At 38.2% G+C, this 15,607-nt stretch overlaps 1 protein-coding gene across 1 annotated transcript in view; it reads right to left on the bottom strand.

Annotated features, from left to right (window-relative positions):
* The window catches only part of LOC111267335 (protein FAM13B), a 57,237-nt gene that overhangs the window by 33,390 nt on the left and 8,240 nt on the right, over nucleotides 1-15,607 (bottom strand). Inside the window, exons 2-5 of the mRNA XM_022845537.2 lie at nucleotides 2,041-2,214; nucleotides 1,573-1,818; nucleotides 921-1,233; nucleotides 201-542 (exon numbers count right to left, since the gene is read on the bottom strand). Of these exons, the coding sequence (XP_022701272.1) occupies nucleotides 201-542; nucleotides 921-1,233; nucleotides 1,573-1,818; nucleotides 2,041-2,214 (1,075 nt within the window). The remainder of the gene's footprint in view (nucleotides 1-200; nucleotides 543-920; nucleotides 1,234-1,572; nucleotides 1,819-2,040; nucleotides 2,215-15,607) is intronic.

Genomic DNA, 15,607 nt, shown 5'->3' with positions numbered 1-15,607 from the left:
GCTAGAAGCTCAGTGACGACCGACAGATCAGCACCATTTATCATCCTCTAAATACCTGTAAGCAGCAGTGTTCTACCGCCATCATTATGCAAAGATAATCAGGATGGCAGAAGTAAATGCACTCGATCTAATGTTTGTTATACCTGCCCTTCCTCGCGGTAGATCAATCGCATATTTCTCCAAATTTATTTTCAACCTACCTCTCTTGTAACAGCTGCCCGCTTCGGTAGAGATGGAATTGAATCGTATGCTTCTGCGCTGGCACGAGGACATTTGACAGGCGAATAATCATGATGACTATCTACACCACCCACTCCGCTATCAGTTTCCATTTCCTGTGTCCGGACGTCTGACGCACAAGTCCACGATGAAGCTGCTGGCTCATCACGGGCTTCTGCGCTAACGTCCGTAACCACTGTAGCAACTGCGGCTGTCTGGACGGTGGTTTCCGGCTGATTGACGTATTGAGTCGGTTCAACTTGCGCCAGCAGTTTGTCTTTTTCCCCGGCCGTAAACGCTGTTTGTGGGGTGTGATCCTGAGCCTGCGAATCAAGTTCACTGCACTTTAGCTTTAAGTAGATTTGATTGTTACATGCCGTTACTACTGTGTACCCCGTAAAAAAAGTGAATTCTTTTTATCTGACTCGGTAGACATAGTCGCTTCTATATAACAGTACGCAACAGATAGACACAATGTTTTTAGCTCAAATGATTACTTGGGCGTTGTTTCAGGAGTCAACGATATAGCACGCATCGTTAACATTACACATAACATAGGACAATGCTCAAATACACACGTATTTCCGTTTGCGAAAGCAGGTGGTTATCAACGTGTAGTTTCGGTACAATTATGTGTTGCATTAGATGTCTTGCAGTAGTTCGTTCGATATTGCTATAAAACAAACGATATATTATCTCACCGAAGCATTTGCCATTCCAGTCGTGATGTCCTCCGACGAAGAACAGCGTCGGAGACGAACGAGCGAAAATTGAGCTGGAGATGGAGGCCGCTCTTCAGAACATGAACGTCTCTTTTGCTGCGAAAGCAAAGCATCGTTGATCATAAGGGCGGGAATATTTATCGATCCACTGCTGCCTCCAGTAGATGACGAAGTTCCCGGAATTAGGACTGTCAGAGGTTGCTCGAAAACAGCATAATATTTGGCAATCAAGACTGTCACTACCTGGTTCGTCACTGCCTGATCTTGAAGACCCTGGAGGTCATCAGCGAATCTGTGCAAAAAAATGAAATTGAGTTATTTTATTAGCTAGGAAAGCGGAAGACGGGCACAGTGTTAGGAAAAACATCAAGCTGTTAGGCCTAAAATTCTATCTTGAAGGACGCTTAGTAATTTTCCAAAACTAGTTAGTTCTAGGATCAGCGCTCCTTGCAACAATATTTTATTGGCGTGGATATCGTTACAGTTCACGGCTGTATCACATAGTTGTTTCCGTTTTCCAACAACTGAACGTAGTCCCACTATTCCGGGTATAGGTTTTTGCTTGGAAGATCTTGTTAGGCATTTTTGCCAATGATTCTTTGTGTGCCTCTAAATAAAACAACCTACATACCGGAAAAGATTTGGTCCGAAAACGATGCCTAACGCTGAAGCATTCATTCGAGTTGTTTCTTCATGTTGGCTCACTTTATGAAGAAAACGACATAGATAACGAAGCACAATAAGGTTCTCTTCTGGCATCGTTTGTATGAGAACCCGCAGACGAGCCATCCGAAGATCAGGATCGTGCTGTGTAGATTGCGTAGCCTCTAGAAAGGCCGGATACATTTTAGTTGGAATCAGGGGTTCCGGCAGCTCTCTAGGAATAATAACAGTAAGGTTGAATCAATTAGAGACAACGTAATGAACAGCAAATTATTGTTTCAGAAACCTTTCTTTTTAATAGATACGCTGGTGATTTATTGCCCAACTCTATAATTTTTGAATAAATTAATCTGCTTAGCTATATCTCATTGTGGTAAAATTCATACAGATGTAAACAGAGAGCTGAATTTTTAACTAAACAAGGCCGCAATCATACCTAAAGTATGTTTTGAGAAGACCCGCTGCAGACGCAATGTCGGCCTCATGCTCAAGCGGTGCATCTCCTTGGGAGTCGAACGACGACTTCAACTTGTCAATGAGCCTTGCGTTGCCGGATATACGGAACAATCCCTCTTGAGCCATGCCACGCAATTCGATGAACATGCATAACCTATAAAGGTTTAGTAGATACAGAAAACAATAGCGATTAACTCTAATATATTGTCTACCATTTACTTGTTTCTTAGAATTTAGGACAAAGTTACCTTTTTGGAGAGCTACAAAAGAAATGTTCACGCTTTTTAACGGTAAAAGGGAACTAGAACATTTTCATTTAAATTTTCGCACTGGTTCTTCAATTTAAGGAATTTTAATTTACTTTGTGCATGTTAAATGAGTTCTAACACGTAATACGTAATCAAACGCAAAAAATTGATTCGCAGACATATAGAAGACATTTCATTCCCCATCCTAATGCGCATTTTTTTATTAGTTTATTTATCAAGTTTATTAGTTATATGATGAAATGAGCCATAAATCATAAATGAATCGGTACCTATAAGGGATTGGCTTTATGCTCATCTACATTAATCAATTTTATTGATTTACACAATACGGTTTTCGCCACCCCCTGTTTTGGCTTCACCAATCGTTTACTCCAATGGGTTCATGCAACGTATTCCTCATTCCAAATTTGATTGATCACGATAATCCCCATTCCAAAACATTACATTTCGTAGACGTCTTTACAACCCTGAAAACAGAATCTCGCTTGTCGACGTAGCATTTTAAATTGTATTATATTTTATTTAATAACATCAAGCCCATGGGCTAAGGTCAGCAGCACTTACATAGCTAGCCCTCAGCTAAAGCATAAAACTAAGATTAATTTTGTTTATACGCTCTTCTTACGCTTATTGATAATAACAGCAAGCATAATAGAAACTTAGAGGTACACAAGCAAAGCAATACCTCGCTCCGCCCAAGAAGCAACTTCACAGTAAAACGCGATTGGAAATACCAAAAAATAAAATTACATTTGCTGGGAAAAAGTAGTGGGCGGGTGCAGAACATAAAAAATGATAACCGTTACGTATATTTTCCTAAGATGAAAAAGCCGTATGGTTGCGTTACCGATTGTAAGTTGTTTCGTCTCGATTAAATATATTGTGCCATGACCAACTAACACAAAATTCCAATGCTGGTACCAAGAAGGCACAAAAAGGAGGCTCCTAAAGTACGCAACCATTTGTAAGCGCACAAAACACTTAGTCTAATTTCAAGCGGATTGGGGTGTTGAACTCGATGGTCGAAGCATATCTGATATTAAAGTAACCGAATATATAGGAGTTATTTGGGTTGTTTCGAGGTTTTCTAGGTCCTTGTTGGTCCCTATCCGACTTCACTGTCAACCTTTTAACAGCAACCGAAACAAACAGGTCAGAACTATGACTAGCATCGCAGTTATTCGAGGCGGCTGTTTGTCTGGATTTTTAGCTTGGGATTACTGGACATCAAAGGTACAGTGCAAACCCGGTATTCTCATCCCAAAGGCTAGGCTATAAATCCAGGTTATGGGCCAGATATAAATCCGCGCTGAGCTCTACTTCTGTGCAATCCTAGAATAAACTATAGTAGGCTATGTAACACAACAATGCACGAGATTGTGGCGCCATGCAGAAAAAATACAAATAACAAAAAAAAAACGCCAAAAACTTTCCGGCCGAGACAAACTTGAGAACGTTTTGAAAAAACTAATTATAGACGCACACATTTTTCGCCTCATCCCTTTTAAGGTTACGTACTTTTTGGTTAGTGATAGCACAGTGGATCGTACGATACCGAATGACTTGGTTACGCCGACGTGTACTCTCCCTTAGAAGATAACGGTGACTAAGGTAAGCATGTCTGTGTGCTTTTTACTAGGGTTTTCGGATCATGCGTAACGAAGCCATACATAATAAACTGCCAGAAGATAAGTAATTTCTGATGGCTATTGTTGTCGATACTTGAACTGTACGTTAGAAGACGTAAAAGAAGAAAAAACGTAATTATTGGTCAGATTTCCAAAATCGAATGGATTGATACTTAATAGGCGGTACTTAAAGGGTTTTATTTACAGTTTAACGTTTTGAGACCAAAGTTCCGCTAAGTGCCTAGCTAAAAAAAAATCTATATATTAAATTTCGCTAGTTTATGTCCTGCCATGGGATACACACGTGATTTGCGTCAATAAAAATGTAACGCTGAAAATCCAGAGTTTTATATTGAGTAGCCTGCCTCCCAACAGCTGGGCTGGCGGTACATGCGTTGTATCGAGGAACTCTTATAAGGATAATTTCTTATACAGTTCTCCTCTTTATTTGCTAAGTGTACAAAGGTGTGAAGGTTAAAAAAAAAATTATATACGCTAGTGACCTGAATTTTTTCTAACGATCAATAGCTCGAAAATAGCCAATAATCCCTGCCGCCAAGTGAATACAAATTTTAAAAAAATTACAGAAAAGTAATGTAATGACGCTCACAACGATAACGATCTTAGCAAACAAACATACACAGCAGTGATTGTTTACAGTGTCAGATTTACCATTACTCCATGCTGCGCTGCTATGCCACGTCAAGACATAAGCCATCTGAAAAAGTTACTATGGAATGAGACCACGTTAGATGTTTAGATAGGGGGCGAGCCAGCCCGATTATACCCTACGGCGTGAATGTCGGCTGGAATTACATTCATAGTAGATAATCCGCAAACTCACTCGGCCTGAGTGATAAATACTTACGGGTAATTGATATAAACTGACACCGATCCACGTGTGGTTTATCCCCAAATGTTGTAGTTAGAGCTTAAGGCTAAACAAGTACCACGAACTGCAGCAACATATTTGAACGACTTATGTCACACACTATATTAATTCGAAACAAAATTCAGTATACACAGCATAAGTTACAAACTTTAGGGGTTCTCGTGCACCGAGCAGTATGTATAACAGCTATAGAATTTTCAAACAAACATCACTACAGATCCTACTCTAACTTCAAATATTCCAAACTATCCAAAAGTGATGGTGCCACCTTTATTGTAAAATCCTGAATACTGAGGTGTGATTTAGTCACCAAAACCAACCGCTGGCATTGCTATTTAAGACATTGAAAGCGGTTTACAAATTGAAAGCGGTAGATACAAAAGAGCGCGTCGGCAAAGCGGGGCATGAAGTGCAAAGAAAAACCAATTAATTAAGTAACCAAAGAGTAGTAAATTTTTTGGTCCCGGGCTTACATTCAAATATTGTATCGACGTTGCGTCACGTCATGTAGAACACGCACTGATCTCTAGAAAACGCGCACTAACAAACTAGACGTGCCAGTGAAAGAGAGATGATCTTATATGACCTTCAAATGAAGAAAAGCTTCAGGGGTCAACTATACCTCCGAACAGAAGAAGTCTAATGAGAAAGCGCGTTGTTGTTAACATGCTCTTTTACAGTGATTTGCGCGCTGATCACGATCGCTATGAGGTAAAAGGCTCAGAAGTGTGAAGCTAACAAACTCGTACCATCCAAAAGGGCCTTCCTTATTGCATTCGCATAAATCATTTTGTATCGTTAGTTTATAAAAAAGAAAATACTAATTTCATCCTTTTTGCGACAGGAGAAATCAGCTCATAACGTATCTTGGATTAGTCACGCAACCCATTAAACATTTGATTGGAATCGAAACAAGTAACACCCCCACAATTTCGGGGTACTAAGAAAGTAAAATACAGAGATCGCTTAATGTTTGAGCACCCCGCATTATAATCTAATAAACAACTGGCATAGATACTTCATACGCGCAACCAGTATTAAAATAATTTTAGATATAAGTAGCAAATTTGAAGTATTCATGGGTGAGCAAAAGTTACAGGGATTAGTTGATTCGCTAGTAAAAACACGACACAAGAGAGAGCCGAAAGGTCGTTGAAATGGCTGATGGTTAAGGCGCAAAACATACAATACCCAGCAAAGCAAGAACAAGTAAAAACCCCGGCGCGAGCGGACTACCATTTGTCTATGCGATGCCATTAAACGATCATATCCGTATTGGCTATATGCACAGCATCTTGAAGTCACCTTAAAATGGAAAGGGAAGAGCTATTTAAACGAGCATGCCAGGTAACATCGGTACGTAATTGTTACTGACCGCTGTTTAAGTTAGCTTGCATTTGTAAGATAACAAAGTCGTGGGAAGCAGACAACTAGCTGCTAATGTATTTGAGAAACAGGCTGAAAATATAGTATTATTTGTATATATTACAAAAATCATTACTTCCTTCAAACGAATTTAACTACATACGCTTAAGTATTTTGTTCGTTCGAAGCCTTGAAAATTTAATAACAACCAGTATCACGTTCTTGATAAATATCTAACTGATTATAAGATATCGCATTAAAAAGACAGGATTTTATGAGGCGAGTATCAAAGGCATTCATCAGCACTCTTTACATAAATTCAAGAAAGAAACATTAGAAAATTAAATGAATACTTCAGTGACTCATACCGTACCGCTGTTGTGAAAGTTCCAAGTGTATGCCCATATCTTCGTTTAGAAATGAGCAGCGTACAATTAAAATACACTTCATTCAATGTGAATTTAACTTTAAGCGAGCTTCTTTTCTTATCCGTTTCTGCGAACTATTGATTACCGGGCTAGCATACTCATTTCAGAGTAAAAGCATTTTTTTGATTTTTAAACGATTGGATTTTCGTTAAAAATCTTTAACAATCTTCTTTTGCTAAAGTACGAAAAATGCCGAGGACCTTAATAAACTGAAAAATAATTTCCTCTCAATAAACATTTATGCCTACCTTACAGCTGTAAAATTTTCTGACCCGTGACTGTAGGGTGGCATATCAGGTGAGGAATGTAAGAACTATCTTATGAATGAATGAAAGAATTATATTAAATCAGGTAATAATAAATATCTTTTACTGAACTCTGTGTGATGTTGCCGTTGAAAGTCGACATTCAACATTATATACAATGAAATGGTTTTCCCACCTGGCAGGTTTTCAATTGCTAAGGCTGCTGTTATTCAGGTCGTTCTCATATGTAATATACAGACAGATAAAGAATATTCAATAAAGTGAGCAGCTGGTTTGTTCAACTTGATTGATGTCTGCGTTGATGATTTTGGCGCGAACTAAATAATTATTACGTTTCTGGTCAAAGCATCGTTAGGAGCCATTTTAGCTGCCCTATCTTTAGAAATATATCCGGCTCGTTTTGCTAAATTTTCATTCTTAAATTAGATTTAGTTACATAAACGTACGACGTTAGTGTTACCCTAGAAGGGACATCTTTGGCAGTGTTGCTTTTGACTTTTTCAATGACATTCGAGTGAAGGTATTCTGTCATTGCCGACGGTGTTCTTTGCAGAATAATTTCGAATTACTACTTCCATTGAAAAGGGTAAATGCTAAGAATCGTTATAATTTATATATATATATATATATATATATGCTATAGAAGAGTCCATCAAACTATATGCGAATTTTCGCGCAATCTTCTTTTAAGCTGAAAAGAGTAAACGCCGATGGGCAACATTTTCTGCGTTTGTAAGAAAGATCTTTTTCCAGAAATAACTTGGAAGTTACAGCCGTAGACGATTAATACATGATTCGTTTTTTTGTAATACGTTCTCAGAAGCTGATAATATATAAACGCACAACCCTCCAAAATAAAACCAATTTGACGCACTGCTGCAAAATGCATACAGCAGGCAATCTATGTGTTACCTAAAACATTTTATGACATAATTTTCGTTCTGTGCTGGACACCTTCTTTTCGTAGAACTACCACCTGATTGATTTAACACGACTATGTCTACGTTAAGGCACGAGCTTCTTTTAGGCCAGCTAAGGTAACGAATTTGTTCATTTGATGAAGTAATATCATCAATACTACTGATTACTAATCGGTGCCTCAAGACAATAAAGCGGTCTCGTAGAGTTGTCGTTCCGCGGTATCAGACAACGATTGGTACGATGTCAGTAATAAAGGGATGGATTTGCGAAATCTAGATATTCTTTCAGTTGAATATCTCTGTCGCAGTAGCTATTGTAAAAGACGCATCGTTTACTAAGTAATAGGCGCTAACACAAATTAATCGAAATATTTGAGAGAACAATTATTGTTATTGATTTGGCTCGTTGTAGGGGATGTCCTCAGTTGGCTTTCACTGTGTTATCTCTGTCTCTATATGGGTGAAGGCACGTTGTTGATCCTAACGTGTGACAGTTTACCTCTTTATTCTCTATGCACGTTTCATCCTCCACCTTGCCTTACAAACCACCCGACAGTACGAGCAACGGAGCACGGAGGATTCTATGCAATTATAATATATATATGTGTACATATCTAGGTACTCAGGGAACTACGCATCGTTTTGTATTGCTTTTTTCCCCGCTATCGTTGATGTTATTGGTATTTTCATCTACAGCTTTGGCCATCGCAGCGGTGTCTTTTAACCGCTAAGCGGCGATTATTCCGCGCACCGTTACAAGACGGAGCTGTGCCTGTGATTTTGAGCCCTATAGTTGGACTTAGGCCTTTTGTTATTTTCGTATTATCTTCCTCAAAATAAACGTCCTTGCCACTAAACAAGTGAAACCATTATGCTGTTAGTATTACGCGCAGTGGATATTGTAGGGAAGGATCGCTGCCGCTATCTCGTTTTGAAATGGTGAAGTATAGGTTGCAATATACCGAGTTAGCTCAAAAACAACTATTCTAGTTCACTCCTGCAGTCTCTTTAGAAATAATTATATTTGCATACACACGCGTTTCTTTGCACCTACATACCCCCAGGAATAAATCTACGTGACAGCTATTTTCTACCAACAGCTACGCCGTTTTTCCACGTAATTTACGTGACACTAATAATAATTATGTACGCTGACGTCACTGCCGTTGGCGAACTAACAATGACCTGTACGTAAAGTAAAAAATGCGGCCAAAAATTTAATTCCACTTCCGAATTTGAGAGTATGATAACAGAAAAAGACAACTATTGTGGTACCAATCGTTGCCTAACATTCTTATATCAAGTAATTCGGTTAAAAAATGAATGAAGATGAATGGCAACCCCAGTAGTGATAAGAACAACAGTGATGACGATGGTGTGTCACAAGACGTAGTAAATACATGTGGATTAAAAACATATAACGGAAATTATGGACAAAGGTACAACTTTACGTGGGACACGTCAAAGTGGGGGACATCTAATGTCCTTAGTCTGACCCATCAATCTGTATCGTTTTCATTAAACAGAAAGCCTAGTTCTGTTACTAGACAGACTAGTTAGATGAACAAACACTGTTCAGAGCAAGAAAACGCCACAGGATGTATAACTACGAACATATATCAATGCGCGACGTGCATGTTTTCTTTAAAGAATAAATCGAATGGTTTTAAGAGTTTAGGTATAAAAGCGAAACTTCTGCTAAAAAGTATTATCCCTTCTTGGTCGTTTTCTCTAACCTGCCAATTTTTTTTTAACGCGTATTATTTTAAGCGTTTGACTAAAGGCTTCGCCTTGTTCTAAGTAGCCTGACAGGGTATAAAAGATGGATAAAACATTGGGGTACATATTACATATGAATAGAAAATTGCGGAATAATGCAAAATTTTGCCGAAGGTCACTTAAATTAATTCGTTTTTACAACACTCAGTCATTCTTCTAATTCTACTTCAAACATAACACGTGAAAAATTAGGTCACGACTGTGCGCCAAATGGAACAGCAAATGCAATCGCTTTTATCGCTTGCGAGACACACGTGATCTTCTTTTGATGAGTAATTTTGGCTGATCTGGCGCGGTTTTCCTAGGAACTATAATGTAATACTACTTGTAGTATTACAATCTAGCAACAAAGTTGTATCATCAAAGAAAATTTTTAGCGAAGTCTTGTACAATACTCCGACGTATTAGTACATTGCTCAAAAAAAAAAGGTCATTCACAGGTTGCTGAGCTGCATGCAATAATTCGTACATGCTCATAGTATAAATCACACTAATCTTACATTGACGGAACTTTTACAATAGAAGAAATATTAAATTAAGACAAACGAACGGATACAAGAGTTCTTATCTTAGATGAAGTGTTATCTGAGTAAATTATTCGCTCATGCGTTCCTAGATGCCTTGTAAACAATACAAGTTGATTTTGAACTTTAAGCCTCAACTTGCGCTACCTTTTTTCCCTTAATATTATTTTCGCGTATTCCACGTTCGAAATTATTCTCCGCCCATCTTTATATGAAGCCTACGTTAAGAATGAACCTGTTTAATCTATGTTCCTTTTATTTTCTAATGCCGCTAGCATTAGATAGGATATAGGATCCTCGAAGTAGCTTCCTTGTCGTTGCCGCAGACAACGAGATTGAACTGTTAAGATGAGAAAGATGCGTGTATCTACTAGAAAGCTATCACTAAACCTACTAAAACTCTGCCAACAGTTAAGACGGTGAACAACATCAAATGATCGCTGCATTCAATACTAGTTCAACAAACAAACATGTAAAAGCAAGCAAAGACTTTAGTTCTTAGGTACCTAAAGCAAGCGCTTTAGGGTTTCGTATTAGTGCCATTTCACATAAATATGGTACGGTTTTGGCGAAAGGTGTTTGCATAACAATATCGAAAAAGACTTCAGAAATCTAACGGGATGTGACACGATTGCATACGTGCATAAGCATACGAAGTGCATAAGCACTTCATACCCGAATCATTAAATCAATAAGTTGGATTGCATTTTTATGGGAACTTTGGTTCTGCTAATACAGACAGAGACTGCCAGTTGTTAGAGATAGTTCAAAGCTCGTAGTTCAAAGCCTAGAAACTAGCGCGAAAACTAAAATAGTCCAATAGCTGTTGTCGTCAGCAGCATCGTTAGTTACGGTGGCATGATTATCAAGAGGGTCCTGAGCTTCATATTCGCGCCTCGCATATTTAGTATAATAATATAATTGTAACTAAATATAACATTATACAAAGATAGTATCATATTTCGAAATTAACGCTCACTGTTAGCATATAGATATACTAAATTTCTTTAATTTTGTGATAACGGCAACAACGGGTAAGGAAGTAAAGGGAATTACATAATTCTCCATAGCAGATTTTTACCGTAACCTTTTCTACGACAGATTCCGCTATTTAACCTTGCTTTACAGTCAGGCCAGCAGAAAAGAAAACTTGATACAAGCCATACGGCTTCTTACCATATTTTAGAATACTTGGGACGTTCCTGAGTATCAGATCGACGATCTACCATGAATGGTTGCAACAATGTGTACATCTGCGATTATTTTTGCTCTCTACGCATTAGCGCAATTCTACTGCACAGTAGACAAATATAATTAGCCCGAACACGCTATTTGTGGCCCTCAGGTGAAGGAGCCTTGTACGCGACTTCCTTCTGTTTTGCATCAGCCGTCGGCGCGTGGCTTGAAACACTGGTAACGTACAAAGCTGCCAACTAGCCATAAATACGATTACTTCATACTTGCTTTTACTGATAAGCCAACTGTCGTTTATTAACATAAAGATAAAATTTGAGACACATATATATATTGCTTAAGAAGATCTAGAAAGTTAATTTTCTGAGCGATATTTAACATAACTGAGGCCTCACCCGAATGCAGAGTACCTTTGTTACAAGGTACAATGTTATTACATTGAATTTGTTTACTGCTGGCAGAAACCGAACACGAGGGAACAATTCAAGATTTCTACAAGCTTAATAATAATAGTATTCAATGCAAAAATCACACATGAATGAATGCGTTCAATTGTGTGGAATGAACTTACACTGGACGGGTCCTCCGTCAGTTATGCACACGCAAAAGGCAGGTGTACACGTCCCTGACCTGCTCGTCTTGTGACAAGGTATATATCGCGTTCTCAAACGCTCGAACGCTCAAATACTAAACAGAAACCCTCATATTTTATATGTTAACTGTAATAATATACTTTCCGTCACGTCCGTGTATAGATACACCCATATGACTCTGTTTTGAACTGCAATTCAGCCAGCTAACAATATATCGTCATGTATCGTTTAATTCCAAATTAAGGAAACCAAGTTCACAAAAATCCCAATAGAATATATACTTTCGGAACGAATTTTACCTTTGCAAAACGTAAAAGCTTTCAGTGCCAATAGCTTCATACCTAGATAAATAGCACGGCGCTTGCAAATCGCTCCTGAGTCATTCCACGAGTAGAAAGTCTAAATTTTTCTACCATTGAGTCAATACTACCCGAGTTGAATTTCCAATAAAGCGTTTAGATCTGCCAAGCAATTCGTTCAACAAGCGGGTCCCTGAGCATTCGTAGTTATGCTATTCAATCTTGAACAATAGCAACCATGACCACTGTCGTTGAGACGAAACTCGTGAATGGTTCGATTGATCTTCTTTGTGGTTCAGAAGATCGCTAGCGTTTTTCATCTATACGTACAATAGCGTTAAAAACAAATCAGTATTTCTCTCTTTCTTGTCTGACAAGCTCTAGAACCACCCGCTTGTAAGTGAACATACGCTATGAACCACCAGAATTCCCTGCAAGACTCGGAAAGGAAAAGTACTTATTTAAAATGAACTTTCTAATTGTATCAGTCGTAACACGATAACAATCGCTTTCATCATACGCACATGGTACACCTGCAGCTTTAAATTAAAAAGGTACTTTTTTCTGAATGATGATTTCAATACAGAAGTTAATATTACCGTCGGTTTATACGCTTGAGTCGACATCGGCATTAGACGTCAGGTTAATCGATAAAACCACGCGTAAAAATGTATGAAATTGTTAAACATCTCTTTCTAGAGCTCCCAACGTGCCGCCTGATCAGATCGGTCACTATTTCCAGGTAATTTCGAAACAATTCAATGAAGGTCCTGAGGTAGCGCGAATGCATGGCCAGCAAATAGGTTACAGAGGTTAAGTTAATTCTATTAAAGAAGGTAGATTCCTGAATATCTTCTGTCGAATTAAGCCGTGGCGTGGCAAACTGGCACTACTTACTTTTTTTAAATGAAAGTAAGCAGCTAGAACTGTTTTTATTACAGTCTTTCAATTGTTCCTGACAAGCATTTTTATTACCACTAACTACGCTTTTCAGACCAGTTACCTAAAACTTTTCATCAACTTCGATGTCGCTTGGGAGACTACTTTGCTCTAACACTAGAGAATTTGTCACCATACGAAAACGTATTTAGTGGATTTTATTACAATATCTAATGACCATATTGTTTACAGAACCTATCGCTGACCTTGAGTATCCGTACTCAATGTAATGTTTCACCATAAACGCATACAGAAATAATTCCGTACAAGACTACTAACTTACCTGAGAGCACCCTGATACTATACCATAGATGTAATATCAGGAAGACGCTAGACAATACGATTTACTTCAAGCGATAAAACGTTGCAGTGCTATACACAGTATTACATCGACATACATTTTGAGCTTTACCCTTTAATTCCCCGAACGAGGAATCAAATCTGAAGCCAATTTCAATTTTTATACGCGATCTAAGGTCATACGTTCCGGTCGAAGTTGAGTTTGAAGACACTTAGCCCACTGAATGATTAAATTTTCTTCATTATGACGAGCAAAAAACAGAAGATTTTCTTTCATATTTCGTATTTGCCGTATTTCATGGGCATCGTATTCTATTTGCCATTTGTGTAATCGTATTTCCTGTTTGATTAGACTACCTTTTCCCCTAGACAAATATACACATTCAAGAATCCTTCAAATAGACTTTCTTTCTGCCGCAGCTAATTTGCTACCAATAAGTATATGCATAGTAGGCGTATAGACATCACATTGGAAAAACCTTGCTACTTCGATATAAGGATTTAGGTGGAGAAGGCAAAAGTTCTCTTGTAGTAGAAAACAACTAATTAACAGTTCTCCAAAAACATTAACACCCGAGCGCTACCTTTTTATTGTGTAGAACAAAGCCACTACAACAACAGTGACCGAACTGAACACAGGAGTCTCGGTCTTATTCACACTACCCCTTGCTCCTATCAGTGTCCTCCTAATCTTAATCTCGCAATCGGATTTTTCATGTGTTGCATTGTAACACCGTACTTAGCAATTTCAGTCCTTTAGTCCACTTAAGGTTTTTTAGATACTATGTTTCCTATACATTTCTCGAATCAAGAAAAGCGTGAAGCTATTTAATATTTTCGTAAAAACATGCAGTTTCAAACACATCCTCTTTTGTGGGTCTGAAACGTGTGAGGAAGTGTACATGTGGAAATGTCGCCATCCGCATCTTGTATAATATAATGTTTATGCTGGGTAATGTATTCCTTACGCTTTGGCCATATCTTAAATTTGTTTATTTTTGCTTTTAAGAAAGGTTCGCTACACAAATGGTGCCGTTCGCTGCGTTGCCGGCTCAGTCCATACAGTCCATCTTCAAACATAAGCATAGATCACCCGTAGATTTTCTACTTTATTGCTATCATCGAACGGTGGAGGCACTTTCTTATTAAAAACACTTTTGCGTTAGAATGTAATACGCATCTTTTGATTCAGTTTCTATAGTGCTTGATGAAACACCAAGTTCTAAGCGGAAAATAGAAGCTTCGAGTTCGGAAGTTCTATTATTTAGTAGGTAAGCTTGATGTTCTATGAAACAGCGTTGTCTTATGACCCGCTGTATGTGCTAGGACACTGTACTATGGTCTGATTGGTCTTCTAAGAGGCGATCGCAGTAGCCTATAGCTTTTAAATAATACCATTATTAGTGAAATAAACAAGCGTTTATAGTGGGTGGCAATGGTACGTCAAAGGCCATCTCTAATGCCGTCGCCTTTTTTTACCTTTATGGATAGCAATAAAGCGGAAGTTTTGTCGTCGTAGGAATTTCGTTAAAAAATATTGAAAGCCTTTTGAAACGTACCTTGTTTTTTTTTATAGAATGAATGTACTTCGACAATATGACAACAACATTCGCCGGTTCGTATTATAACTGCATTTAACCAAGGTATTTCCGCTCATCGGCGATCTCCAAAGACTTAACCTCTGTTGGTGAAGGTCACTTCTTCCCAAAACCGAACAACGGCCAGTTGAGATAACGTTTATGACATATATATAATTACATCGTACAAAGTACTTCGTTTATAATAAAAACGCTGAGGAATACGTTTTTAATTCTTAAAATCAATCAGTAATTATTCATTGTTATTTAGTTATGTTTTAAGGGTAAGACGTACCCAGTAGTTTTTTTACGGGGCTCCCTGATGTGTTTTCTCCCGATTTACAACGCTCATACGTGATGCAGTTATTGCTGAGTGTTAGACTACTGCCGAGAGGCAACGGTTGTTTTCAAACATTATCAGAGGCAATGGGAACACTGATTACCGTGATTTCGCTTCTCATAGCTAATTGTCAAGAGGTCCACAACTGAAAAAAAAGAACTTTCCAGTTGTTAAGAGAATGATGACAGATTCTCCCTGCATAATTTGTTGGTAAAAATCGATCTCCGGACTAAA

Source organism: Varroa jacobsoni, unplaced genomic scaffold (assembly GCF_002532875.2).
Source record: "Varroa jacobsoni isolate VJ856 unplaced genomic scaffold, vjacob_1.0 scaffold_1170, whole genome shotgun sequence".
NCBI classification, from domain to species: domain Eukaryota; kingdom Metazoa; phylum Arthropoda; class Arachnida; order Mesostigmata; family Varroidae; genus Varroa; species Varroa jacobsoni.
The sequence above is the reverse complement of the archived record's forward strand: the minus strand, read 5'-3'. Positions and strand labels throughout refer to the sequence as shown.